At 34.8% G+C, this 27,376-nt stretch overlaps 1 protein-coding gene across 1 annotated transcript in view; it reads right to left on the bottom strand.

Annotated features, from left to right (window-relative positions):
- Positions 1 to 4,266: 4,266 nt before the first annotated feature.
- Positions 4,267 to 27,376, bottom strand: part of LOC142335485 (uncharacterized) — a 45,940-nt gene continuing 22,830 nt past the window's right edge. Inside the window, exon 2 of the mRNA XM_075384011.1 lies at positions 4,267 to 4,940. Within this exon, the coding sequence (XP_075240126.1) occupies positions 4,477 to 4,940 (464 nt within the window). The 3' untranslated portion in view covers positions 4,267 to 4,476. The remainder of the gene's footprint in view (positions 4,941 to 27,376) is intronic.

The raw sequence follows: 27,376 nt of genomic DNA, 5'->3' as shown, positions 1-27,376 counted from the left end.
CTTTTAAATTTTGCAATATTTTGCAAATGTTTTAATTACCAGTTTATTTGATTTATTCACAAGGCTAGAAAACTAAAAGTTACAGAGTTGAATCAAGCTAAAGCTAGCCTCACTAAACCTTGGATAGCTACTGGCGAAGTAATCTGCTAGCCGGTCATTTGAGAGCATTTCGCTCGAAATTATTCGGTTATGTTTAATAGCCGCACAGCGATAGCTGGGGCTATTATTGGTCTTCTCTTGGTTTTTTACAATTCAAAGAATTTGAATTGTATTGGGGTGCTGTCTTTTTTTAAAGATCTGTTCCCATATTTTTGTTCAACATCTGTACACACGAGAAAACGGCGTTTGAACAAAAATTCGCTTTCTCGCTAGTGGTTTTTTGTTCACATGCGGCAATTTCACCTTGATTTTTACAGTTTTTGATTTTTTGGATCGGTTTTTTTTCTTAATGGTTTTCCCAATCCATTCATAGTCCGTTTTGGTCTAGTTTTCTGTTTAGTCAATGAAAATTCTATGACTGGTACGTCAGGACTTGTCCTGCTATGTTTTTTGATTTCGCGATTTTTGTTACGACCATATGACATCACAACCACTTCAAATCTGCTTTTTGTTCATTGGTTCATGCAATTTCAGTTAAAGTGCGTGCGTGACGTCATTTTTCGTTCTTAGTGGAGCGAGTTTTTTGTACATTCGCGTGATTAAAGTTTTGGTTACCCTTGACTTACCTCGCTATCAAAATTGACTTCCTCACGTTGAAATTGACTTTTATTTTCTTTAATTCAAAGAGATAAGGTCAAACGGGTGTGTGTCACTCTAAATGAAGGTTATTTGAGAACAGCTAATAGAGGCAGCAAAAACTTATGCAGATTTTTAATCAAACTATAGCATATCAGCCTTCACTGAGAAGACGAATTTTTTTGGTCTGTCTTTTTTACTGTTTTTTTGAGACTTCTTATGCACGAAGCTATTGCGGCTGTTTTCTGGCGATATACCAGCTATGTTGTTTGTGTAGTTCTTTTTTATTTCTTTTTGTAGTCCGGTTTCTTATTCTCAGTAATGACCGGTCCGATTGGCTATGTTGAAGCGTAATAGAAGCCCACGCAATTTCATTGGACGTCTAAAATTTTTTATTTTGTCTCAACTTGTTTTCAAGAGATTTTCTTGTTATTCAAGAGAGTTATTCTGGAGTCTTTAAAATTTTTGTTCTAGGGTGTTTTATTGCTTACTCTCATTAATAAAAATTCTCACCTTGCGCTAATGAGGCATAAATAAATCTAAGTAATTTTTTGAGATCAGGTAATTTTCATGACTTAGAAACTATTTGATCGAAAAACTGTTTAATAGCCGCACAGCGATAGCTGGGGCTATTATTGGCCTTCTCTTGGTTTTTACATTTCAAAGAATTTGAATTGTATTGGGGGGCTGTCTTTTTTTTAAGATCTGTTCACACATTTTCATGATTTTTGAAGTCAAATTGGAGTAGTGATTTTGGTCACGCCGAAACAGGAAGTGGAGCGAAAAAGCGAGTGGTTTTGCGGCGTGAAATTTTTTCGCTCTAAATTTAAAGTAGAGTGAGAAAACGGGGTTTGAACAAAAATTCGCTTTCTCGCTAATGGTTTTTTGTTCACATGCGGCAATTTCACTTTGATTTTTACAGTTTTTTCGATTTTTTGGATCGGATTTTTTTCTGAATGGTTTTCCCAATCCATTCATAGTCCGTTCTTGGTCTAGTTTTCTGTTTAGTCAATGAAAATTCTTTGAATTGTACGTCAGGACTTGTCCTGCTATGTTTTTTATTTCGTCATCATGATTTTTGTTACGACCATATGACGTCACAGCCTCTTTTTGTTCATTCGTTCATGCAATTTCAACTGAATTGCATGTGTGACCTTATTTTTCTCTCTAAGTGGAGCGAGTTTTTTTGTTCATGCGCGTGATTAAATTTTTGGTCACACTTGACTTACCTCACTCTCAAAAATGACTTCCTCAAATTGAAATTGACTTTTATTTACTTTAATTCAAAGAGATAAGGTCAAATGGGTGTGTGTCACTCTAAATGAAGGTTATTTGAGATCAGCTAATAGAGGGAGCAATAACTTATACAGATTTTAAATCAAAATATAACAGATCAGCCTTCAATGAAAAGACGAATTTTTTTGGTCTGTCTTTTTTACTGTTTTTTTAGACTGCCGCTCTACGTCTGGTATTAATTTTCACATTTTTTTGTGATGTGTACTCAATCTACGAACGCGTAATGTCAATATTTATATAAATTGTTGTTCTCGCTGATTGTGGTTTTTCCTGTGCTTTGTGTAATGTCGTTGCTTTAATTTGCTAGTAAAGTTTTGATTGTATGGTCTTAGGCTAATTCAATTCTCCAGATTATAATTCGAGAATTGCCCTGCTGTTTTTAATTCCTTTTACCTTTCTGTTTCACATAAATCGCCAATTTTATGTTTGATTATTCACTTACCTCAATCCGTTTCAACTGAATAGAATTTACACTTTTTTGCAATTTACGTGATTACGTTCAAGATCAAAATGCGAAAACAATAGAAACGAGATAAACGAAAAGCCAGGGCAATAAAACATTATATTTAAAGATAGTGCATTAAATCATCAAAGTTCTTTAGAGCGTGCTGCTTGTTGTTTTATTTTACGCTTATAGTCCTCCATTTTAGGCTGAAGACACCACATTTATCGAATATACTGAACCCGGACCAAACCAGAATACTATGCATCAATTTGGAACACTTTTGTACCCTTTGAAAGAATTTTAAGGTCGTCAATTTTCATGGTTTAAATCTAACGTAGTGCAGTAGGGTCAACAGCGGCTTTTTTCCGGCAACTTGCAGGCTATGTTTATAGTAGTACTAGAGTACCGGTTATGTTTACATGTACTACTAATCTGAGGCTTCGGGTGCCTTGAAAAACCTTTTCGTTAAGTAACAAAACCTTCACTTAATAATAGGGATTATTATTAGTGTAGAAACTGGTATCATTTTGTTCACACACGGCATTGGGAAAATATTCTCTTCACTCAAGAAATTTACCGTTTTCATTTACTGTTTTTTTTGTTTTTGAATTTTGTAGTCTCCAGTTTTTATGTAGGAGTGGCGAATCCTTCCTGTACCAACCGAACTCTGACCTGTAACTATGAAACCCAAACCCAATCCTACTGTACCCAAATTGTTCCTTCCGGATTACCTCCTGAACAACCCATTACCGTAATGCCAGCAGCTGGAAAAAATAATGTAGCCCCAGAAGAGAAGGAAGGAAATTAAATGAACTTGGCAAAAGCTGAGTTCGGCTAGGAATTTGCTGATGAAATGGATTAGATTCGACTGGCGGTAAAGACTTTACTTTAGCTTCTTTTCCAGCCGCACTTTATTTATTGAGTGTCACCATGGGAGTGGAAATCCGAGCTTAATTATTTAACTACGCCTTTCACTTTAAAAGATTTGCATATTTTTTTTACTTAAAGAGGAAGCATTAGAGGAAAACAAGCGCCAATCAAGAAGAATCATGACACTAAAACGCTGTTAATCAGAAATCATGACGTTTGTTTTTGTGATCCAATTTTGTACAATATAATTTCTGCACCTCTAATTGTACGTAACTATATGACCTTTAAATCACTGTTTTAGGAAATTTTTTTATAGCCGCGTCAGCAATTCCAGGCGGCTATTATTGCGCTCCTAATTTTTTACCGTCTAACAGATTTTTGTTTCGTCTCACCCTGACTTCTTGGAAGTGACTTTTTCATACTTTTTCAATGACTTCAGTGACTTCTACTGGTTTGCAGTTAAAATTTGTTCGTGACGTCATTTCTGCTTTAAGGGCAATTGCGTGATTTACCTCACTGAAAAATGACTTCTGAACTCACTTATGGAACTTTAAATTTTATGAACATTTAATAAGTAAAGATCAATAGTGTGCATCTAAGTAGTGCCAAACTTATATGCCCTAATTCCTGAGTAATAGAGTCTTGAGTTATAATATCGAATGTTAGTTTTGAAAAAAGCTCCATTAGGGTTTTTTCCTTGTAGAGCAAATGTGTCTCATAAAAATGACAGTCCGAATCTAACCCGAAAGGTCTAGTGGTATATTAAAAAGCTGGTAGTCGATCTGTCAATCTTATTTCTTTAGTTGTTTCAATTCATGGTAGGCCACAAGCGTCTATGGTGGCTATTTTCCGGCAATCTACCGGTTATGTTTAGATTGTTTGCAACCTATTGGCTCTCTGCGTGAAGTCAGGTTTGCAAATAAGATATAAATAGAATATTAATGCTTTCGGAGACGAAGAACATAAAATGTGATCAATTTGCAACTGTTATTTTTGCAACGAGTATTTACGAACCGCAGCGCTCAGTGGTGTTAACATTGTAAATAAACCAGGCAAACACTCTCAGTTCAGTTAATGAATTAATTAACATTGATAACAAATTATATGCACGTGAAATGTTAAGTTTCTCATCACTTGGTCCTGAAAATACCCCGGACTCCTGGAGAGCCTCCTTGGTCGCCTTGAGTTGCTGCGGATGCCGCAATTGGGTCTCTGTTGTAGACCTTGTCCAGACTAACGTGCCCAGACATTACCCCATTGTAGAGAAACCAGTGTGGACCAGTTGCACAGTCGATTTGGATCATGTAGGAATTATGAGTGTTGACGTCTATATACATCTTTTCAATGTAATTCCTCTCAGGACAGTCGTATTTGCGCAGGTAGACAAACGTCTGGGGGTTGATTAGTTTCATGTCACGTTCCAAGGAAGAGTAGCTAAGTTTGGGTCCCATGAGTCTCCGTGCATCTACCCATTTGTGTTCACGCCTCAGCATCGATTGGTCAGCACCAGGAAATTGCCACGCGTGGATTAAGTGTGACGTCAGCAGGAGTAGGAAGGAAGCGGGAACTGCCATTGAAGCTTTGACTCCCATTCCTTGAAACATAATTCGAATACTGAACATGCAAATAAAAAGCAGTTAAAAGACTAAATTGTTATTTACAGATGTGAGTGAATTTTTATTGCTTTAACTTAACAGTACCACGAGCAAAACTGGTCAACGATACCGCCGAAAAAGTCAAAACTCCAATAAAAACAGCTACTTATACGTTGACTGGTAAATTATAGGTAGTATTATAGGATAGCTGAAGTAAATTTTTTGATGTAAATGAATAGGGCTGACTACTGTTTTGGACACCCGTTATTAATAGTTTCACCCGGCCTTTGACCTCAATTCGATCCATTAATAGATCCATACGTGGGAAAGCGGTAGTCTAATACACACTTAGGTATCTTTTCCGTTCGTGCCATTTGAGCTTATAGGGTTCATATTATTGCAACCCCCGGGTTGCCTGGTTGTATTGGCACAATAATTTACGATGCAATCCAAGGGCCATTGTACTTATTTCTAGGGGCAGCGTCGTATCGGACGGGGGGATTTTTAACATAAACGAACTTTAACGTCAGAACATTTTTAGATAAACTCAAGCATTTCTTCAACTATTTGCGATATGCTATTTTCTCTCAAACAGCACAGTAATTCACCCACAGTTAACATAGAAATAATGGTTGATGTGCAGTAATTGAGGACAAATGACTTGTTCACTCTAATATAAGCCTTGTTTTCATTGTGAAGTAGAGTTTCCCAATTTTTTTAAAGGTTTGATGCAATAGTCCTGTTCTCGAAATTTTACATCAAAAAGTTACGCAACTTTTTCAAAAGTGCGGGAAAATATATGCGCATCTCAGCGAATCTGGCATGAAGTCTACGGTCTGGAAAATCTGATCAGGGTGGCAGCCATCTACTATTTTTTATCAAACAAGGCAAGTAGACTTTAAAGAATAAAAAACGCAATCTCGCGAAGTGCAAAAGAGCTGAAATTGTCGTAGTTTCTTATTTCTTGAACAAAACTCATCATTTTTTGACCAGAGCTGAGCTTCTACGACGATGAATCTAAAAACAGTAGACTACAAGCTAAAATTGCGACTGTCCGAATTAAAATAAATCGTGTTTCAAATCTGTCAATAAAAATGTAGCAGACAAATATACAGCATTTAGCATGTTTGGTTGCAATAATACATTCTAATGCAATGCTTTCATTTCAAAACCCACAGGCCACTAAGGCATGACAATGATTTGCAAGGTAAAGACATGTTCCATATGCTAAGTTTCAGCAAAGGGGAAGAGATAGTAATTTAATTTTCGATCTGATGTCCCTGTGCTTTATTATCCGGTTTCATTGATAAGATTGCGCTATGTTTATGCTCCACTCTTTATCTCTCTAAGTCTCAAAGAACATCACCAGTTCTTGAACAGTTTCTTTTTATGTATCAGGGTTGCGCAATTCTCGTAAGCAATTCAATTGGGTCTAGACAATTATTTCTTGACTCAGTCGTGCCTGCTACTATCAAAGTGCAAAGCAAGTGGGTCTAATCACAGCTTTTTTGGGTCACGCACCTCTAACTGAGCTCATGTTTTGTTCGAAAATTTTTAAGAGTATGTATTTATGTTTTGTTCAAAAAGAAGGGCTTCGAAATCTGTTTTTTTTAAAAAAAACACTAAATAGTTCAGAAACCAGATTTTAGATGATTTGGAAGTTATAGAGACATCAAAGAAGATGCTGTCATTAAAATCCGCTCAAACTACACACCGTCAGCGATCTTTATCTTTTTTTTTCGTTTTCATCAGTTCTCAAAAAGTTTTTTTAAAAGAATCAAAGCTACGATCTACAGGCAAAAATGACGCGCTCTTACGACGGTTCATGGAAGGTGGTTTTGATTATTTAAAAAAAATTGACGAAGAAATGATGAAAACGAAAAAAGAAGATCGATGACGTTTGTTGAGGAAAATCATTGAGACTAATAATTTTGCTGCGTTTTAAGTAAATCTTGACTCGCTTGAAATTTTTCACCGCAAAATCTGAAAATAGAACGGTCGAGACTTGCAGATTGTAGACGCCAATTATTTATTGCTTGCAATCTGCGCAATTTTCAAGGTTGTTTTCATTTTTAGTTCTAAAAAGATTAAAATTGATATCGATCTACATCAAAACCGTCGTTGTTTGATTTCTTGAATATAATTGTCTTTATTCTTTGACAAAGCTTCTTGGACGATGGATCGAAAAACAACAAAGTGAAAGCTAAAACTGCGAAAATGTCCAAATTATTATAAACCATGTTTCATATCGGCCAATCAAATTGAAGCAGTCACATATATTACAGCGTTTAGCATGTTTGGCTATTACATATATTCCATTGTGATGGAATCTTATCAGATCCCACAGGCCACCAAGGCATGACAGTGACTTGCAAAGCAAAGCCAGATGCCGTTATGTAATGACTGCTCACAGATATCGCTTAGTTTCTGCGAATGTGAACAGAGAGTAATTTTTGATCGGATTTCCTTGTGATTTATTATCTGGTTACCTTGACCAGACTTACCTATCTTCATTATCCAATGTGTATTTTCCTAGGTCTTAAAAAGATAGGGCTAGAAAACAGCGCCATAGTTCTTGAACGGTTTCCATTTGTTAATGTATCAGGGTTGCGCAGTTCTCGTACGCAATTCAATTGTGTCTAGACAATTTTTACTTGACGTAGTCGTGCCTGCTACTATCGTTGTGCAACGCAAGTGTGTCTAATCACAGCTTTTATGGGCCACGAACTTCTGACTGAGCTCATGTTTTGTTCGAAAATTTTTAAGAGTATGTATTTATGTTTTATTTAAAAAGAAGGGCACTGAAATCTGTTTTTTCTTTGAAAAACAACACTAAATAGTTCAGAAAACGGATTTAGATTAATTTTGAAGTTATAGAGACAACAGAGAAGATGCTTTCATTAACATCCGCTCAAACGACACACTGTCATCGATCTTTTTTTCGTTTTCATCAGTTCTCAAAAAGTTTTTTTTAAAAGAATCAAAGCTACGATCTACAGGCAAAAAATGACGCACTCTTACGACGGTTCATGGAAGGTGGTTTTGATTATTTAAAAAAAAATTGACGAAGAAATGATGAAAACGAAAAAAGAAGACCGATGACGTTTGTTGAGGAAAATCATTGAGACTAATAATTTTGCTGCGTTTTAAGTAAATCTTGACTCGCTTGAAATTTTTCACCGCAAAATCTGAAAATAGAACGGTCGAGACTTGCAGATTGTAGACGCCAATTATTTATTGCTTGCAATCTGCGCAATTTTCTAGGTTGTTTTCATTTTTAGTTCTAAAAAGATTAAAATTGATATCGATCTACATCAAAACCGTCGTTGTTTGATTTCTTGAATATAATTGTCTTTATTCTTTGACAAAGCTTCTTGGACGATGGATCGAAAAACAACAAAGTGAAAGCTAAAACTGCGAAAATGTCCAAATTATTATAAACCATGTTTCATATCGGCCAATCAAATTGAAGCAGTCACATATATTACAGCGTTTAGCATGTTTGGCTATTACATATATTCCATTGTGATGGAATCTTATCAAATCCCACAGGCCACCAAGGCATGACAGTGACTTGCAAAGCAAAGCCAGATGCCGTTATGTAATGACTGCTCACAGATATCGCTTAGTTTCTGCAAATGTGAACAGAGAGTAATTTTTGATCGGATTTCCTTGTGATTTATTATCTGGTTACCTTGGCCAGACTTACCTATCTTCATGGTCCAAGGTGTATTTTCCTAGGTCTTAAAAAAATAGGGCTAGAAAACAGCGCCATTGTTCTTGAACGGTTTCCATTTGTTAATGTATCAGGGTTGTGCAGTTCTCGTACGCAATTCAATTGGGTCTAGACAATTTTTACTTGACGTAGTCGTGCCTGCTACTATCGTTGTGCAACGCAAGTGTGTCTAATCACAGCTTTTATGGGCCACGAACTTCTGACTGAGCTCATGTTTTGTTCGAAAATTTTTAAGAGTATGTATTTGTTTTATTTAAAAAAAAGGGCACCGAAATCTGTTTTTTTTTCTTTGAAAAACAACACTAAATAGTTCAGAAAACGGATTTAGATTAATTTTGAAGTTATAGAGACAACAAAGAAGATGCCATCATTAACATCCGCTTAAACGACACACCGTCATCGATCTTTTTTTTTCGTTTTTATCAGTTCTCAAAAAGTTTTTTTTATAAGAATCAAAGCTACGATCTACAGGCAAAAAATGACGCACTCTTACGACGGTTCATGGAAGGTAGTTTTGATTATTTAAGAAAAATTGACGAAGAACTGATGAAAACGAAAAAGTAAGATCGATGATGTTTGTTGAGGAAAATCATTGAGACTAATAATTTTGCTGAGTTTTAAGTAAATCTTGACTCGCTCGAAATTTTTCACCGCAAAATCTGAAAATAGAACGGTCGAGACTTGCAGGTTGTAGACGCCAATTATTTATTGCTTGCAATCTACGCAATTTTCAAGGTTGTTTTCATTTTTAGTTCAAAAAAGATTAAAATTGATATCGATCTACATCAAAACCGTCGTTGTTTGATTTCTTGATAATAATTGTCTTTATTCTTTGACAAAGCTTCTTGGACGATGGATCGAAAAACAACAAAGTGAAAGCTAAAACTGCGAAAATGTCCAAATTATTATAAACCATGTTTCATATCGGCCAATCAAATTGAAGCAGTCACATATATTACAGCGTTTAGCATGTTTGGCTATTACATATATTCCATTGTGATGGAATCTTATCAAATCCCACAGGCCACCAAGGCATGACAGTGACTTGCAAAGCAAAGCCAGATGCCGTTATGTAATGACTGCTCACAGATATCGCTTAGTTTCTGCAAATGTGAACAGAGAGTAATTTTTGATCGGATTTCCTTGTGATTTATTATCTGGTTACCTTGGCCAGACTTACCTATCTTCATGATCCAAGGTGTATTTTCCTAGGTTTTAAAAAAATAGGGCTAGAAAACAGCGCCATTGTTCTTGAACGGTTTCCATTTGTTAATGTATCAGGGTTGTGCAGTTCTCGTACGCAATTCAATTGGGTCTAGACAATTTTTACTTGACGTAGTCGTGCCTGCTACTATCGTTGTGCAACGCAAGTGTGTCTAATCACAGCTTTTATGGGCCACGAACTTCTGACTGAGCTCATGTTTTGTTCGAAAATTTTTAAGAGTATGTATTTGTTTTATTTAAAAAAAAGGGCACCGAAATCTGTTTTTTTTTCTTTGAAAAACAACACTAAATAGTTCAGAAAACGGATTTAGATTAATTTTGAAGTTATAGAGACAACAAAGAAGATGCCTTCATTAACATCCGCTTAAACGACACACCGTCATCGATCTTTTTTTTCGTTTTTATCAGTTCTCAAAAAGTTTTTTTTATAAGAATCAAAGCTACGATCTACAGGCAAAAAATGACGCACTCTTACGACGGTTCATGGAAGGTAGTTTTGATTATTTAAGAAAAATTGACGAAGAACTGATGAAAACGAAAAAGTAATATCGATGATGTTTGTTGAGGAAAATCTTTGAGACTAATAATTTTGCTGCGTTTTAAGTAAATCTTGACTCGCTCGAAATTTTTCACCGCAAAATCTGAAAATAGAACGGTCGAGACTTGCAGGTTGTAGACGCCAATTATTTATTGCTTGCAATCTACGCAATTTTCAAGGTTGTTTTCATTTTTAGTTCAAAAAAGATTAAAATTGATATCAATCTACATCAAAACCGTCGTTGTTTGATTTCTTGATAATAATTGTCTTTATTCTTTGACAAAGCTTCTTGGACGATGGATCGAAAAACAACAAAGTGAAAGCTAAAACTGCGAAAATGTCCAAATTATTATAAACCATGTTTCATATCGGCCAATCAAATTGAAGCAGTCACATATATTACAGCGTTTAGTATGTTTGGCTATTACATATATTCCATTGTAATGGAATCATATCAAATTCCACAGGCCACCATGGCATGACAGTGACTTGCAAAGCAAAATCAGATGCCTTTATATAATGACTGCTCACAGATATCGCTTAGTTTCTGCGAATGTGAACAGAGAGTATTTTTTGATCGGATTTCCTTGTGATTTATTATCTGCTTACCTTGGCCAGACTTACCTATCTTCATGATCCAATGTGTATTTTCCTAGGTCTTAAAAAGATAGGGCTAGAAAACAGCGCCATAGTTCTTGAACAGTTTCCATTTGTTAATGTATCAGGGTTGCGCAGTTCTTGTACGCAATTCAATTGAGTCTAGACATTTTTTACTTGACGTAGTCGTGCCTGCTACTATCGTTGTGTAACGCAAGTGTGTCTAATCACAGCTTTTATGGGCCACGGACCTCTGACTGAGCTCAAGTTTTGTTCGAAAAGTTTTAAGAGTATGTATTTATGTTTTATTTAAAAAGAAGGGCACCGAAATCTGTTTTTTTTGAAAAACAACACTAAATAGTTCAGAAAACAGATTTAAATTAATTTTGAAGTTATAGAGACAACAAAGAAGATGCTTTCATTAACATCCGCTCAAACGACACACCGTCATCGATCTTTTTTTCGTTTTCATCAGTTCTGAAAAAGTTTTTTTAAAAGAATCAAAGCTACGATCTACAGGCAAAAAATGACGCACTCCTACGACGGTTCATGGAAGGTAGTTTTGATTATTTAAAAAAATTTGACGAAGAACTGATGAAAACGAAAAAGTAAGATAGATGATGTTTGTTGAGGAAAATCATTGAGACTAATAATTTTGCTATCTTCCAAGTAAATCTTGACTCGCTTGAAATTTTTCGCCGCAAAATCTGAAAATAGAACGTTCGAGACATGCAATCTGTAGACGCCAAATATTTACTTCTTGCACTCTGCGCCATTTTTAAAGTTATTTTCATGTTTAGTTCAAAAATGATTAAAATTGATATCGATCTACATTAAAACCGTCGTTGTTTGATTTCTTGATAATAATTGTCACTTTTCTTTGGCTAGAGCTGAGCTTCTAGGACGATGGATCGAAAAACAACAGATTTGAAGCTAAAACTACAAAAATGTCCAAATTAAGATAAATCATGTTTCATATCTGCCAATCAAATTGAAGCAGTCACATATAATACAACATTTAGCATGTTTGGTTAATACATATATTCCATTGTGATGGATTCATATCAAATCCCACTGGCCATAAAGGCATGGCAGTGACTTGCAAGGCAAAGCCAGGTGCCTTTATATCAGGACTGCTCACAGATAACGCTTAGTTTCTGCGAATGGGAACAGATAGTAATTTTCGATCGGGTTTCCTTGTGATTTATTATCTGGTTACCTTGGCCGGACTTCCCTATTTTCATGCTTCAGTTTTATTTTTCTAGGTCTTAAAAAATAAGGCTAGAAAACAGCGCCATAGTTCTTGAACGGTTACCATATGTTAATGTATCAGGGTTGCGCAGTTCTCGTACGCTATTCAATTGGGTCTAGACAATTTTTACTTGACGCGCCTGCTACTATCGTTGTGAAACGCAAGTAGGTCTAATCACAGCTTTTTTGGGCCACGCACCTATGACTGAGCTCATGTTTTGTTCGAAAAATTTTTAAGAGTATGTATTTATGTTTTGTTTGAAAAGAAGAGCTTCGAAATTTGTTTTTTTTTAAAAAAAAAACAATACTAAATATTTCAGAAAACAGAATTAAGGTAATTTTGAAGTTATAGAGACGTCCAAAAGATGCTGTCATTACAATCCGCTCCAACTACACGCCGTCAGCGATCTTTTTTTCCGTTTTCATCAGTTCTTCAAAAAAAAATTAAAGAATCAAAGCTACATTCTACGAGCAAGAAATGACGCGCCGTTACGGCGGCTCGTGGAATGTAGTTTTGATTATTTAAGTAGAAAAAAATTGACATAGAGCTGATGAAAACGAAAAAAGAAGATCGATGACGAATGTGTAGATTGAGCGGATTTTATTGACAGCAGCTTCTTTTATATCTCTAACTTCAAAATTACTTGTGATCTGTATTTCAAACCTTTTAGTGTTTAGTTTTTCAAAACATCAGATTGTTAAGCTCTTCTTTTCAAACAATTCATACATACGTATCTTTTAAAATTATTTCGAACAAAACATGAACTCAATCAGAGGTGTATGACCCAGAAAACTCTGATCAGACCCACTTGAGTCGCAGAACGATGGTAACAGACACAACTGCTTCGTGACATTTTTGTCGAGACCCAATTGAGTTGCGCTAGTGAACTGCCAAACTCTGATACATTTACAAATGGAAACAGTTCAAGAAGTATGGCGCTGTTTTCTAGCCCTATGTTCCTTGAGACCTAGAATATAAAATTTGGAACATGAACCTAGGGAAGTCCGGCCAAGGTAACCAGATAATAAATCACAAGGAAATCCGATCTAAAATTACTCTGTTCCCAATTGCTGGAACTAAGCGTTATCTGTGAGCAGTCATGATATAATGGCATCTGGCGTTGCCTTGCAAGTCGTTGCCATGCCTTTGTCGCCTGTGGGATTTGATATGAATCCATCACAATGGAATATATGTAATAATAAAACATGCTAAACTTTGTATTATATGTGACTGCTTCAATTTGATTGGCAGATATGAAAATGGTTTATTTTAATTTGGACATATTGTTTTAATTTTAGCTTTCAATTTGTTGTTTTTCGATCCATCGTCCTAGAAGCTGTGGCCAAAGAATAATTACAATTATTATCAAGAAATCATAAACATCGACGGCTTTTATGTAGATATATATCAATTTTAATCATTTTGGAACTAAAAATGAAAACAACCTTGAATATGGCGCAGAGTGCGTGCAATAATGAGTTGGCGTCTACAGTCTGCAAGTCTCGAACGTTCTATTTTCAGATTTTGCGATGAAAAATTTCAAGCGAGTCAAGATTTACTTGAAACGCAGCAAAATTATTAGTCTCAATGATTTTCCTCAATAAACGTCTTATTGAACAAACCTCAGACTCTGTATGGTATAGTCCTGACTCATCACTAGCTTGTTGTTTTAATAAAAAACAACAACTGTATAGCAAATTGTGGACCCAAAAAGATCATTTCGATGCAAATTTTTGCCTTTTTTTGCACTTCTCGAGATTGCGTTTTGTATTTTTTAGAGCGAGCAAAAATATTTGCGCCATTTGATAAAAAAAGATAGTAGCATGAGATACATGCCGCCCTGATCAGAATTTCTAGTTCCTAGACTTCATGCTAGATTCTGTCGCTAAGATGCGCCTTAACCCTCCTCCCCCACCCTGACAACCCCTATCCAGAACGCAGTTTAGTCTGATTAGAGCTGGCATGGGTCGCGCCCTTCAATCTGAGAAAACAAACAGATGAATATTTAAAAACAACAAGAAATAACGAATACGACAAAATAACCAAGAGAATTAGACTTCTGTGTTCATTTACTGCCTAAATTTGAGCTTCCGTCAAAAAAGGAAAGTTGAAAATGTGGAGAGTTATTTTCCCCTAGCGTGCTCCATTTTCCTGGCCCTATAACTGTCTACCGCTGATGTCTGGTTGTAAGCTCAAGGTGTTTTTTGTTCAACCAAGTGCTTTAGACTCTACACTTGACAGATAAAAATGTCTGGCGAGAAGAATTGTATTATTTATGATGTCATCAACCAAGGAGAATTTAAATTAGGAGTATAAGTCTGGCACTCAAAATCAATTTTATTGGTTTGAATTCTATACAAAAATGAAATAAGCAGGAATGTTTAATTTCAAAATAAAATTTGACAATTTTGGTGTGGAATTTTTTCAAACGTCTGTAATTTGTGAATCAACTTAAAAATGTTCCTGAAATGTTCTTATAATCCAACAGATTAATTATACAATCAAAGGAGTATTTGTTATCACTTGAAAGCAGCGTTATGAAAATAATCTTTTAAGACATACTTTTCAACATGTGTGGAAAAATAAAATGGACTAATGAAAATTGGTTCATTACACTGTTGATCTGCTGTTATGAAAAACGTAGTCATGGTAACCAAGTTAATTGTTAATTCAAGCTTCAGTCATTGAAAAAGAGAAAAATATTTTTAAATGAATTTTGGTATCAAGCATTAATGCTTGATTTTTATCTGTGAGGACTTGAACCACCTCCGCCCTACGAATGCAATGCCAAACGCAAGACATTTGATCAAAATTTGTCAGAATACCAACGCAAACTTTGCTCAAATGCAAGTACCTTGTTTGGTTTAAATTTATGGTAAAAAAGGGCTCAGAAATGTGCGTTTGCATATAATGTTCCGGCCCAGCCCTACAACGTTTTTGACTTTACTGTCCACCAAATGGCGAAGAGATAATAAAGTTTCAACAAATCGCTAATTATTCGATAATTGATATATCCAATTAAAAATTCGCTTTGAAGCCTAAACCAATATACAATTAAAACAAAAACATTAGATGGCCGATATCTGCCACTATGGACACTAAGAGACAAGACCAAGAACATAATAAAAAACCAAGAAGCAAACGACCAAAAATCAGTGTCTAACTATTCTTGTAATTTAATCAAAAAATCAAAATAGCATCAGATAGAAACTTTGATGAACCAAATGACTTGTACTAGACCACAAAAAATGAGACATGTTATTGAGGATAACTAACAAACAGACGGACAAGAAGAAGAAACGTTTACACCTTTTGAAAACAATTAAATTCAAAGTTATCAAAGCCATTAGTTATCAACTGAAATAGTTCAATGGCTTCTTTTATACTTTCATGCAAAACCAGTGAGCAATACTTGTCAGTATCCAGAAAGTTATATGACTACAAAAAACATTCTGGAAAAAACCAAAATGCCACTTCAACTTTGCGAGGAAACAGTGTCTAAGCCCGTAAAAGCACAACCTATTCACTAAAAATGTTGAATATCATCAATTGCGCCTTCTGTCTACGCCATAAAAATAATATGCCAATTGTTTTTAATGTGCCGTTAATCTGATGGTCGGACAAGACAGCAAACCTCAAAGGAGGAAATTGTCAAAAAGTGTGAAAAACAAAATGTATGTAGTACAGAAACCAAAAGTGTTGGGTCCAAAGATTTAAAAAATAACACAGCCAAAGTGTAGTTTTAAACATGCACAGAGAATTGTAGTTCAGCAAAAATTAAGTTTTCTGTTTTACCGCAGGTGACTTTGGGATCGGATCTTTATAAGAAATAATCAGGAGGTCTATTTTGGGTATATTATTCTGAAGTTATTTTGTGATTGACGGTAAAATCAGGTATATACATTTCGACATGACCCAAATATTTCGAGTTCTCGTATCCAAGTTGCATGATTCTTGCCACGAAAATCTCGCCTAACTTTGGGAAGCGTCAACGTTTTTTTTTCATGATGTTGATGCTCTGAAAAGATGTTTTTATGTAGACAGCTCGTGATATTAATGTGTCAAAATTGTCAAAAAGATGTTACGCTAAAATAAGGGACTATCTGGAATCAGTTTTAAATCAAAGATACTTTTTGACTGGAAAAAAATAAAATCTGAAGTGAATTGAAGCCTGAGAGAACTCGTTGCTCATAATATTCTTTCAATATAATATTACTTCTCCTTTAATATTCTTTCTCATATTATACATCCTTCTAATATTCAATTGAAACTTTCGGAATAACGAATGGGTTCTAAGGACAAAGTTTGGCAGATAGCGATTTATTTGTTGAAAAACAAGCGTCTGAATTTTCACCACACTACACGCAAACATTTGAAACTGTAACTTCGCGGGCCCTATCGGCCTGAAATTTTAACTGAATACTCTTTTGATAATTATGAAGCAATGAAAAAATCTGTTATAATCCTTTTGTTAAATAAGTGAAAGAAACGATAGCTGAAAAAATTGCAATCTCAAGAAGGAAACAAATCTTTTATCGCAAACCTTGTCCCTAACAAAAAAAACTTGCTCCCAATGGAACTGGGCGGTATATATTTAAGGAACTCTTAACGTTGATTAAAACCCTGCAAAAAACTTGAGATTTTTCACGAAATTCCTTATCATTATTGTTTTTAGAAAATTAGTTTAAAATGAATCCAAAAAGGAAAGCATAGTTGCATTCTAACGGCATAAAAAAGTATATGTAGAAAAAAAAACAGACGAGTTTATCTAACTATGAAACAAAAGAGAGGAAAAGAAGCAAGTAAATTTAAAAAGATTATCGAGCATGAAACAAGAATTTTGACGAATCTTGAAGTAATAACAACGAGTTAACTACAGATCTTTGGTATTGTGGTAAATTTTGAGCAAACAACTTCTTAAGATGTGCTGCTAATCGTAACCAACCTTTCACACGCCGTTTTGTTTTTATGTACCTGAGTTCATGATGATCTTGGTTAGAGACACGTAACCAATTGCTGATATCGATTTATTAAATTGGATACCCGTAGGCACGCGAAAAACTATCAGCACTAGAGAAAACGAGCATAAAAGAGCCAGAAAACTCTAGTGGAGAAGTTAATTTTAATTGCAGTGAGTGCGACTGCGGTGTTAATTGAAATTGTTGATTGAGAGAATGATGAATTTCAGATCAGTAAAAGAGCTACTGGGAGGCAGGAATTTTAAAATGAACTTTGGTTAGGAAGTCAACTGATTGGTTCTTTTTCGTTGGTATGTCGATTGAATTAGCTTTAGTTATTGTGGACTATTAAGGAGTTTTGGTAGGAATACCTGAAGTACACTCCAAGCAAGTAAGCTATTTATCAAAAAAATTTGTTAATTTCCGTAGCGTTTTGGGCGCTGCCCTCCCTATTGCAGAAATCTGTTGGATTCTGACAGATAGATGGTTATCGTCCAAAATTTGGCAGAAAAACGATAATTTTGCAAGATTCCGCCATAAAACGGTTTATCTGACCGAATCTGCCGTAAAAAAGATTATCTGTCAGAGTCAAGCAGAAGAATGGCTATCGTGCAAGATTCTTCCAAAAAAATGGTTGTCTTTCAAGATACTGGCTAACCTGAAAGAGTTCAGAGTTCATTACGTTTGAGCTGCATTTTTATCTGTTCATAATATCTACTCTGCTCAAATTATCTTCTCGGAAAATTATTTCCAGTACAGTTGTCGTGTTGATCTGATAAAAGAGCACGAAAAACTTTAAAAAAACATTAAACAGTGCTTGATAATTACTTGCCTGATATGTTGCTTTACTGAGTTACTTTTCCACATTTTTTGGTTTATATTTCACGTAGAGTACATGATATTTTGCGCCTTAATGAAATACAAATAATTACAACAGAAGCATTTTCTTATTTCATCAGTTTTTCAAATATTTGAATTAATTAATGCGAGAACACATTACAAGTTCAATTAGCGTTATGTTGTTGCACAGTAACATTACATAAAAGAATTATCAGAAGATTTAGTTTTGAATGTATTCCCAAAAAATTATTGATATTGTAGGAACCTTACAGAAAATTGTTAGCTTTGGTTGATCGGACAGAAATTAGTTTTCTTGCAATACATACCCATTCTCAAAAATGGTCATATTGTTGTAATTTGGCAAAAAAGTGGTTAACTTGAAGGAATCTGACCAAAAAATGGTTATCTTGTAGGAATCTGGCAGAATCTGGTTTTGTTTTCTTTCTTCTTTACGGCGCCCGAAATCAATTTCTTATTGAAGAAAAAAACAAGCTCAAATAATTTCACAATTCAGGCATCAATTATATTTCACCACTTTAGAATTATAAATTTCTTAGAATGTTTTTTCTTTTCACCTGTGTTTTGTTAATTTTTTACAATATAAAATATAAACATGTAAATAAGTAATTTTTTAACAGCGAAAGACTTTTTTATAGAGAATACGGATATCCGTTATAAACTGATATTACATTTTTATAAATACACATGGAAGCTTTTCTCTTTTAATTATTCAGTCATGTCGCCTTTTTCTTCAGGTAAACAATAAATTTCACAAAGAACGTACAGTAAACTGTTCAGACATGCATTATTTGTCCATGGACGTTTTTCTTCTTTGGATAGAGGCGCATGAACAAATAAGGTAGCTTGTTAATATAAGGTTTGTTCCATTGTTAATTGACCCGACCAATGGATTCTTTTCAGGTCATCTGTCGTGCAGTTTATCTGACCAATATAGCCTAGCGTGGGCGTGTTTTGAAATACCAACACTGCTTTGTAATCTTAATTCGTCTTAAGCTCAAAATGCGGCAAGCAGACACACAATGTTTCTTTCTCTCATCTTATATTGGGGTTGGGGTGGGGGGGGGAGGGAGGGAGAGGGGTATGGAAAGCTGCATGCTATGGTAGTGCTGGAGGATGTGGCGGCTGATTAGGTGGTAATAAGACATTAGTGCCAGTTTAGTCTGGCTAGGGACTTGAAATGTGGTCTAATCTTATTAAGGGAAGCTTTCAGCCCCGCTTGAAGTTAGGTTTATAATTGAACGTGAATTCCTTCAGGGATTTCGCTTTCTCATATCGGCTTTCCAACCAAATATGCAAAGAAACATTACAAAGATAAAGATTTGCGCTTTTTTCGATTCTAAATAATCGCCAGCTGAAATAAAGATTAAAGCAACATTAACCTGGTTGAAATGCGTCTCAATGTGACGCAGTTTGAAAGGTGATCCGATTAATCAAGCATTTCACTCGATCGCAATAGCTCTGAGGCATAATTAATAATCAAAATTCCCCATCTTTTGTTTGTTATTTGCTCTCTTTGTTTGTGTGAAACGCCTCTGTCTGGCACAGAATATTAATGCTGGGTGACTTCCAGAAACACCCAACTGGCCAGACAACCCTTCGTCCCTTAAAAGGCCGGGCTCTTCAGAAGAGCACCGAAATAATTTTTGTACTCTCAATCGCTCAAAAATGGGAGTTTCGAGAGAACCGTTTGTCGAGTTCATTTTTTAAAAGTACCTAACGCAGTCACTCTAATTAGAAAATGAGCTGATAAATTTTAGCTGAGGGAATTTTCATGACTTTGCACATTACGCCGCAGAGGTATACTCAAATCGTCAAGGGCAATTTTGCCCGATCTGCGTATCTCTTTTTCGTTTCTCCTAAATTAATACAATGAAAAGGCAACAATATTGCGAAAAATAGATACTTTCGCCAAAACAGGCAAAATTCAAGGGAATTGCGCAACCCGTGTTCGCAAAAAAGTCCAAAATTTAAACGCGAATTTGAGATACAAGCTGTGTATCCTATTTTTCACGCGCTACGTATCACGAATCTGCTCAATTTATGTATTTTATTTTCGCACGCAAGGTAACTCTACTTCGCACTAATTGTACCTAATTTTTGCAATGAATGCATCTGTAATCTGGAATTAAGCCTAATTTAAAGCGCGCTTATTAATTCATAGCAATTAAGCGATTAAAAGTGAGTGGTTTACAGGTTAAAAATATTCCATATAGAGCTCAGGCTCAAATTTATCATAATGTTTTTATTTGATGTCAGTTGTAGGTCAGTAAATGGAATTGGCATCACCCTAAGCCTTCACAAATAAGCTTATTTCTTGATTGTCGCCTCATTATTTCTTGATGGTTTTTTTCAGGTTTTTATTTGTATTCAGGCATCATTGTTTTGAGATAAACTTTTGAAAGTTTGACAAATACTATAATTTCTGAAAAATCTATCAATTTAATTTTTTTTCTATTTTATGCTCTATGGTTGATTTGGCTATATCGTCAAAAACCTATCATTTAGGTAAAATTTTCTATCTATGAAATGAAGGTTTGTCCTCCAGCAACCTACAGATTCCTCTTATTTGTCTATAACAAGATAAAATTGGACAGAGGGAAATTTCGCTTAAGAAAACGCATGTGAATTGATTACTGTTTGTTTTTTGCTAAATGTGATTTAATGAGTGATTTGAATCTGAATTGTTAATTTGTGTTTTTTCAAAATTTTGGCGTCTCTTTGCAGTTTTACAGGTGTCTCGCATTTTTTCTTCTGAAAAATCCCTCAATTCTGCGTCTGTTTTGGATGTCTTCTTTTTTTTCTGAATAATCCTTCCATTCTTCTACCACCTTTTGCGTGTTTTTACAGTTTTACAAAGGTCTATTAATTTTTGAATCAACGTTTTATTGCGCCTGTTTACAGTTTCATAGCTATCTTTTTTTAAAATTTCTACATACAAGTTTACAGGTGTTTAATATTTTTTTCCGGAAAAACTCCTCCATTCTGCTCTCTCTATAACTAAATCTCATAAAAATGAAATTCAGAAGCAAGATGTACAAATGCAATTTTTCAATGGCTGTTTTTTAACACTAACACTTCAACAAAAACATTACAATGCCAGTTTTATTTGATATTCTGTTATTAAAATTAAAGTAAAACGTTTAACTAGTTCTTTGTTTGTTCATGAATTGTCTTTCCTTTAGGCATGTCTTTAAGATTCCGTCCTGGCGTTTTATCAGCTGCAATGGTACTGGAAAGCAAAAGAGTGAAATGACTGCCACTACAACGACAAAAAAAGAAAACTCCAAACAAATATTTTTTGTCGCGTCATTATTTCTATCTTTAAATCACTTTAAAAGCTCCAAATCACTTTTGCATGCTCAATTAATAAGGCTTTACATTACTTTTGTATGATAAAAAGCGCGCTTATTATTAGGCTCAATTGCGAAATAGAGATAAATTTATTGCAAAAAATAGATACCTAAAATGAGCGGAAACGAGCTACAAGAGTTTTCATGTAATTGACAATTTTAAAGTATCTCATTTTCGCAAAAATTGTGCAAATTCTTTTGCAAAAATAAAATACAACGCTCGTCTCCTAATTTTGTTAATTGTATGTATCTATTTTGCGCGCCATTTTTACTAAGGAGGAATTTTTGCGGTATACTTTTGCTTCGTAGTGCAGAATTGCGCTGAAATTGACTTATAAATGAGTTGAAAAACCGCTGAAATTTGCAAAATCACCGCATTCAGCAGAAATTTGACCAAATCTCGAGGCAATTAGCACATTTTTTAAATAATTATTTGCTCAAATATGCTGACACCTTGACCCGGAGAGCGTTCAATTATTCGAAAACACGAAAAAAACGACGAAAGCAGACGAAGAAGGCTATAATTATCGACTGACTTCAATCATCAGTGATAAAAATCTGCATAGAAATAAATGAACTTCATTTATCTGTTTATCCAGAATTTTATTACAGTGGACCGCATGTCTCATAGTTGTACATGTTTACTATAGTAAGATTCTATTAAGGGTAATATTCTGTTCAAATAAAAAAAGCATTGCAATTCACTAAATGAAAGAAAGAAGAAAAAATTGAAATGGCAAACAATAATAAAGAGAAAGTTCTGAGCGAGCGACAGTTCCTCTGATTATTTCGACATTTGACAGATAAAAAAAATTGTTTTTCCTATTACAAACTGTTTTTTTTCTATCAAAAAATGATTAAAACAGTGTTGTTATTGTGACCAACGCGGTATTAACCGTTGTTTTTTTCTCTAATAGAAAAAAAACTGACAGAAGCTCAACATTCGCACAGAAAGTCCCGAAATGTTTGCAATGGAATATCTAAAAGAATGATCACAAATAGAAAGTTTTAGAAAATGGTTAAGAAATGGGTTGAAGAGAGAATAAATATTTCTAGTAAAAAATTAAAAGGCTTTGGTTTTAACGTTGACCAATGCAAGAAAACGTTGCTTTAATGCTTTGATTAGCTCTAATTGCAACAGCCATTAGATTAGATGAAAGAAGAAAAAGAGCGATCATTGTCGCTCTGTTTCAAAACGAAAACAAGGTTTCGACCTAGATTCACTCCCACAACAATAAAGATTTCAAGTTTTTGGAACACGTCCAAAAAAATATCAGCTTCCAATGAAAAAACTAATGGGACCTTTTAATAGATGACACTTAGAGTTCAAAATTTATAGGATCCTTAAATATGGTCTTTTAAATACACTATGGTACCAAAAAGCTACGTACAGCATGATTTCTGCTTTCGAAGCATGATTCGTGCTTCATAAGCATGATTTGCGCTAAGGCGTGAAAAAAAGTGTGAAATTTAGAAGTTTTAAGAGAAATTTCTTTCTCACTTTTTCCGCTTAAACACAAAAGATGGTTAAATCGCTTTGTTCTTTTACCGTTTGCCAAGTTGTAACGCTAAGAGATATCGGATTTTCATGGTCTAAAATACAAAAGCAACTCAAATTAAAATAAAGGTCCAGTGCACAGTATGCATACAACCGTTACCTGAAAAACAACAGTTTCGAGGCCCAAAAATCGAGCGGAAGACCCCCCAAATTGTCAAAAAAATCGGAAAAAAAGTTAGTTGCCGATGTTTTGAAAGATCCAAAACCTCACTGGAGCGAATTCGTGTGGCTCATAACGCTTTCTCTTGCTACGATACAATTTCTAGAGGTACAGTTAGACGAATGCTCAAAAAATATGGCTTTTTTTCAAGAAATGCTGCAAAAAAAGTCAGTTTGAAGAATAAAATCAAGTGTTTTCGTTCAAAATGGTGTATCAATATGCTCAAGAAGCCGTTCTAGTTCTGGCAGAATGTGGTTTTTACTGATGAAACAAGGGTGCGCATCTCCAGCGACGGAATTGTTAGAGTTTTTCGAAGAAATGGAACGAGATTTCAACACAAAAAAAAATTGAGTTCGGACAAACGATCACTTATGTTTTGTGGTGCAATACAATCAGATGGACGGAAATTGCTTTTTAAGTGTCCAAACAAGCTAAACACTGTCGGTTATTTGGAAATTTTGAAAATTTACGAAGAAAAAATGCAATTCCTGGACCTTATTTTTCAGCAAGATAACGCTCCTGTGCATAAATCAAAGATTATCGGCAATTTCTTTCAAGAAAACGAGTGGGAGGTACTAGAATGGCCAGCATACAGTCCAGATGTAAATCCTATTGAAAATTTATGGGCGATTTTGAAGCAGCGATCACGAAAACAGACAGTTTTTTGGGAAAATTTAGAAGAAAAAGTGTATGAAATTTGGAATGAAATTGACGCAGACGTCGTGAGAAACCTGTATGAAAACTATACAAACCGTCTACTAGACGTTAGAAAAGCTAAAGGTGTAATGTCGCGTTATTAGAGAACTAATTTGTACTCAAAATGTTATATTATTTGTTGTTTCTATTGCTTTTTTAAAAATCTTTAGGTGTACGTAGCTTTTTGGTACCATAGTGTAAGTAGAGGAGCTCGGCAATTCAATGCACAGTAGGTGTTCCAACCCAACCTATAAAATAACCTTTTTTATCACCCAGCGTAGAGGCATGAGGAGAAACGTATGAGTGGAAAATAGACAGGTTCAATTGTTATAAATTTTATAAACCAGAATGCAGAGCTGAAAAAAAATACTATCAGAGGGTCACAAAAACCGCCGGAAAAAGTTTTCGTCTATGTCTCCTCAAGCGACAACAATGCCATAACTAACAATGCCATATTAGTTACTTTGAATCCTTTATGTTTAAATTTTTATAATCCGAATGAAAACTGTTGCTAAAAGTTTTAAAAAACACTTAATAAAAGTTCGTGTTTTCTAAGTTTAAAAAACTACAGAAAATAGTCTGATAATTTTGGACATGTTTATTCAAGTTAATTTTTGGGAAAAAATTTTTTTAAAGGGAACTTGATTCTTTTTATCCAGAACAGCGATTTTTTTTCTATCAAAAAACCAACAAAATGCCGAAAAACACATCCGATGGATTTTTTTGGCCCAAATTAAGATTTAACGCAGCACAGAAAAAGTGGAGCACGTTAATGTTTGCTAGTGAACAATTATGCAAAGTACTCGTGCTTTGATTGGATTTCTTAATTTCGCATACATGCTTACTCATGTCTCTTAATGCGAGGACAGAGGGTCGAATGCTAATAATAATTAGCATGAGACTTGTTAACAGCATTGTCTAGAGAAAATTTGACGTAAGGGAAATTTGAATTAACAATTAACTTGGATACCATGACTAGGTTTATAAAACAGGAGATCACCAGTTTAACAAATCAATTTTCAACAGTTCATTTCAGTTTCCAGATATAAAATATATGTTTCTATTCTCCCCACTTTGGTCAGGTAATAATAAAAACTCAGGTATAATAATAATTAATTTAACTTAATCAATCGTGTTTTCATTTGGAATAGTAAAACCCACACAATCGGGTTTTCAACTAGGCGGGTAGTCTAATCGGGTTTTAAGGGTAGTCTAAAATTGGGTTTATTGGTTTATTGGCTTTCTCCGTTTGATTTTTGATTTCGTTTTGTGACAGCATCTCTGTTTTTTCTGGGCTGCTTTGTTGAGCAACAGCTCTTTATGTGCTGGTATAATGCTGGTTTATATATGCTGGTTCAAAATTATATAATGGAAACTGAAACTAGCCCAGAGAACTCATAGAGTTCAAAGCAGGACGTCTGAAAAATCTGTCTCAGATGATGCAATTGTTTGCTAAAATTTTACCATGGTTTACATGGGAAATTGAACATCCTGAGAACAAAAGTAGTCAATATTTTCTCAAGAAATATGCAATTGGTCAGAAATTTGTTCTGTTGCAGACAATCATCATTACTCTAAAATTGTTTTCAGTTAGCAGATGTCAAACATCATTTTCTGTGATATAAAGTGAAATCAAGTGTACCAAACAATTAATTGTTCTGTTCTTTTCGAAAAAGCTTACTGAACGCACCTCAAAATTGTTGCAGTTGACTCGGATATATCTGAAATTTTGCTTCAAGTACAAATGAATGGAATCGCAAAATGTTTTTGCCTCAACTTACTGACACTCTAATAGATGGCGAAGACTTATAAACAAAAAAAATCTGGTACTTTAAAAAATTTTTAAACAATTTTGGCTCAAAAAAGTATGTTTTAGCTAGCCATTCCATTTTTTTTTACATTTGATGCTTGATAATTAAGTAACTTCTATTAGCAACTTGACGTGATTCAAGTGTCCAATATCTTGAGCCCCGATGTTTGCTCGAGTAATGAAGAATTTAAAAAGTCTCTGCAAAGATCCTATCTATTTTTGCAGCAACTTTTCAATGGTGCCATATTTGTATCTCTCCGCAAAAGATATCGGTCGACCAAAAGTGGCCTGTCAAAAAAACCAATGGCGGCTTAAAGTGTTCCTAGCCTCGAAAAAAAAATTGAGGGTTGAAACTTTAAATAAAATAGACTTGTAGCAAGAGCAACTACTCTACAATTTTTTACCTCAAAACTTTTATTGTAGCTCGCCGTAATTTTGTGCTTCATAAAACTTTGTTCAGACGAATAGCACCAACGAAAACTTAAAAAATATGCCGACTTTTAAAAGCCCCGCTGACTCCTATAAAGCTAATTTCAATAGCCGTCCATTGAAGATAGTACACTGATGAAACAGTGTAAAATGATACAATTTGAGCTCTAACCGAAATATACCTATCGAACAAAATGAACTCAATAAAAAAATTGCTGAGATATTTTTACCCCTCTCGATTAATGGGGTCCTAAAAAAGTTTTGGTGGCCTGCAGAAGTTCTCTATTTGTCTTCAGGTGGTTTGATTGGAATAGTCAGCCGTCAGAGATACTGCTAAACGTTTTTCCATGTCTCTGAAAATTATTCTAGACCACTCATGATAATATTTCTCAAGTGTTACTTTTCAAGAGAAAGAGAATTATTCCGACCATAAGCTCTGATTGAAGAAAAAAAGAGAAAGAAGACCTATTCATTAATACAAAAAATGCGACCGGTGTTGGTAGGTGTTGTCTTTCTAATCCTCTTCCCCTATGTGGTTATAAAATTGATGATTACGATTACCCATTTCTCCTTAGTTCTAACCCCCCCCCCCCGCCCCACCCCCTCCCTCCGCACCACCGAAGATGACCTCACTCTGTTGTTCTTTTTGTTTGCAGGATGAGGATTTGAGAAGGATTATTTAACTCCAATCTCTAGCAATAATTTCAGACCTATTTGGAAAAAAACTTTTCACCTTTTTGTTATAAACTGTAACAAGGCAGCTCGTTAATGTGCGTTCGCACATCATGTTCCCACCCGAGCTCATCTACATTTTGGACTAAATTGTCAACCAAATGAAGAGATAACAAAAATAGATGTTTGAGTTTAAAACAATCATTACACAACCTATCTACTAATTGAATTACATAATGCCATGTCTCATTACAGCGCCAACGTGATCTGACATTAAAGCGACTAAGAGACAAAAAGAACAAACAACAAAAGTAGCACATACAAAAATTTCATGGCAAAAACTAATTATCTAAGTTTAAAAGCACCTAGTAACAACGTCAAAATGCAGTCAGATTAAACCTTTACTACACAAGTTTACTTTTTCTTAACAATACAGCAGATGGAAAGTTTTCTTAATGAGACTAGGTAACAAGTCGACAAAAAGAACGAACAGTGAGGCGAAAATTAAAAATTAATCAACATTTAGCTTTTAACTAAAAAATGCCTGATAAACTACCAAAAAGTTATTACAAAATCAAAAGGTTCTGTCTTTGG

The sequence above is a fragment of the Convolutriloba macropyga genome, chromosome 2, assembly GCF_964194025.1.
Source record: "Convolutriloba macropyga chromosome 2, txConMacr16.3, whole genome shotgun sequence".
Taxonomy (NCBI): Eukaryota; Metazoa; Xenacoelomorpha; order Acoela; family Convolutidae; genus Convolutriloba; species Convolutriloba macropyga.
The sequence above is the reverse complement of the archived record's forward strand: the minus strand, read 5'-3'. Positions and strand labels throughout refer to the sequence as shown.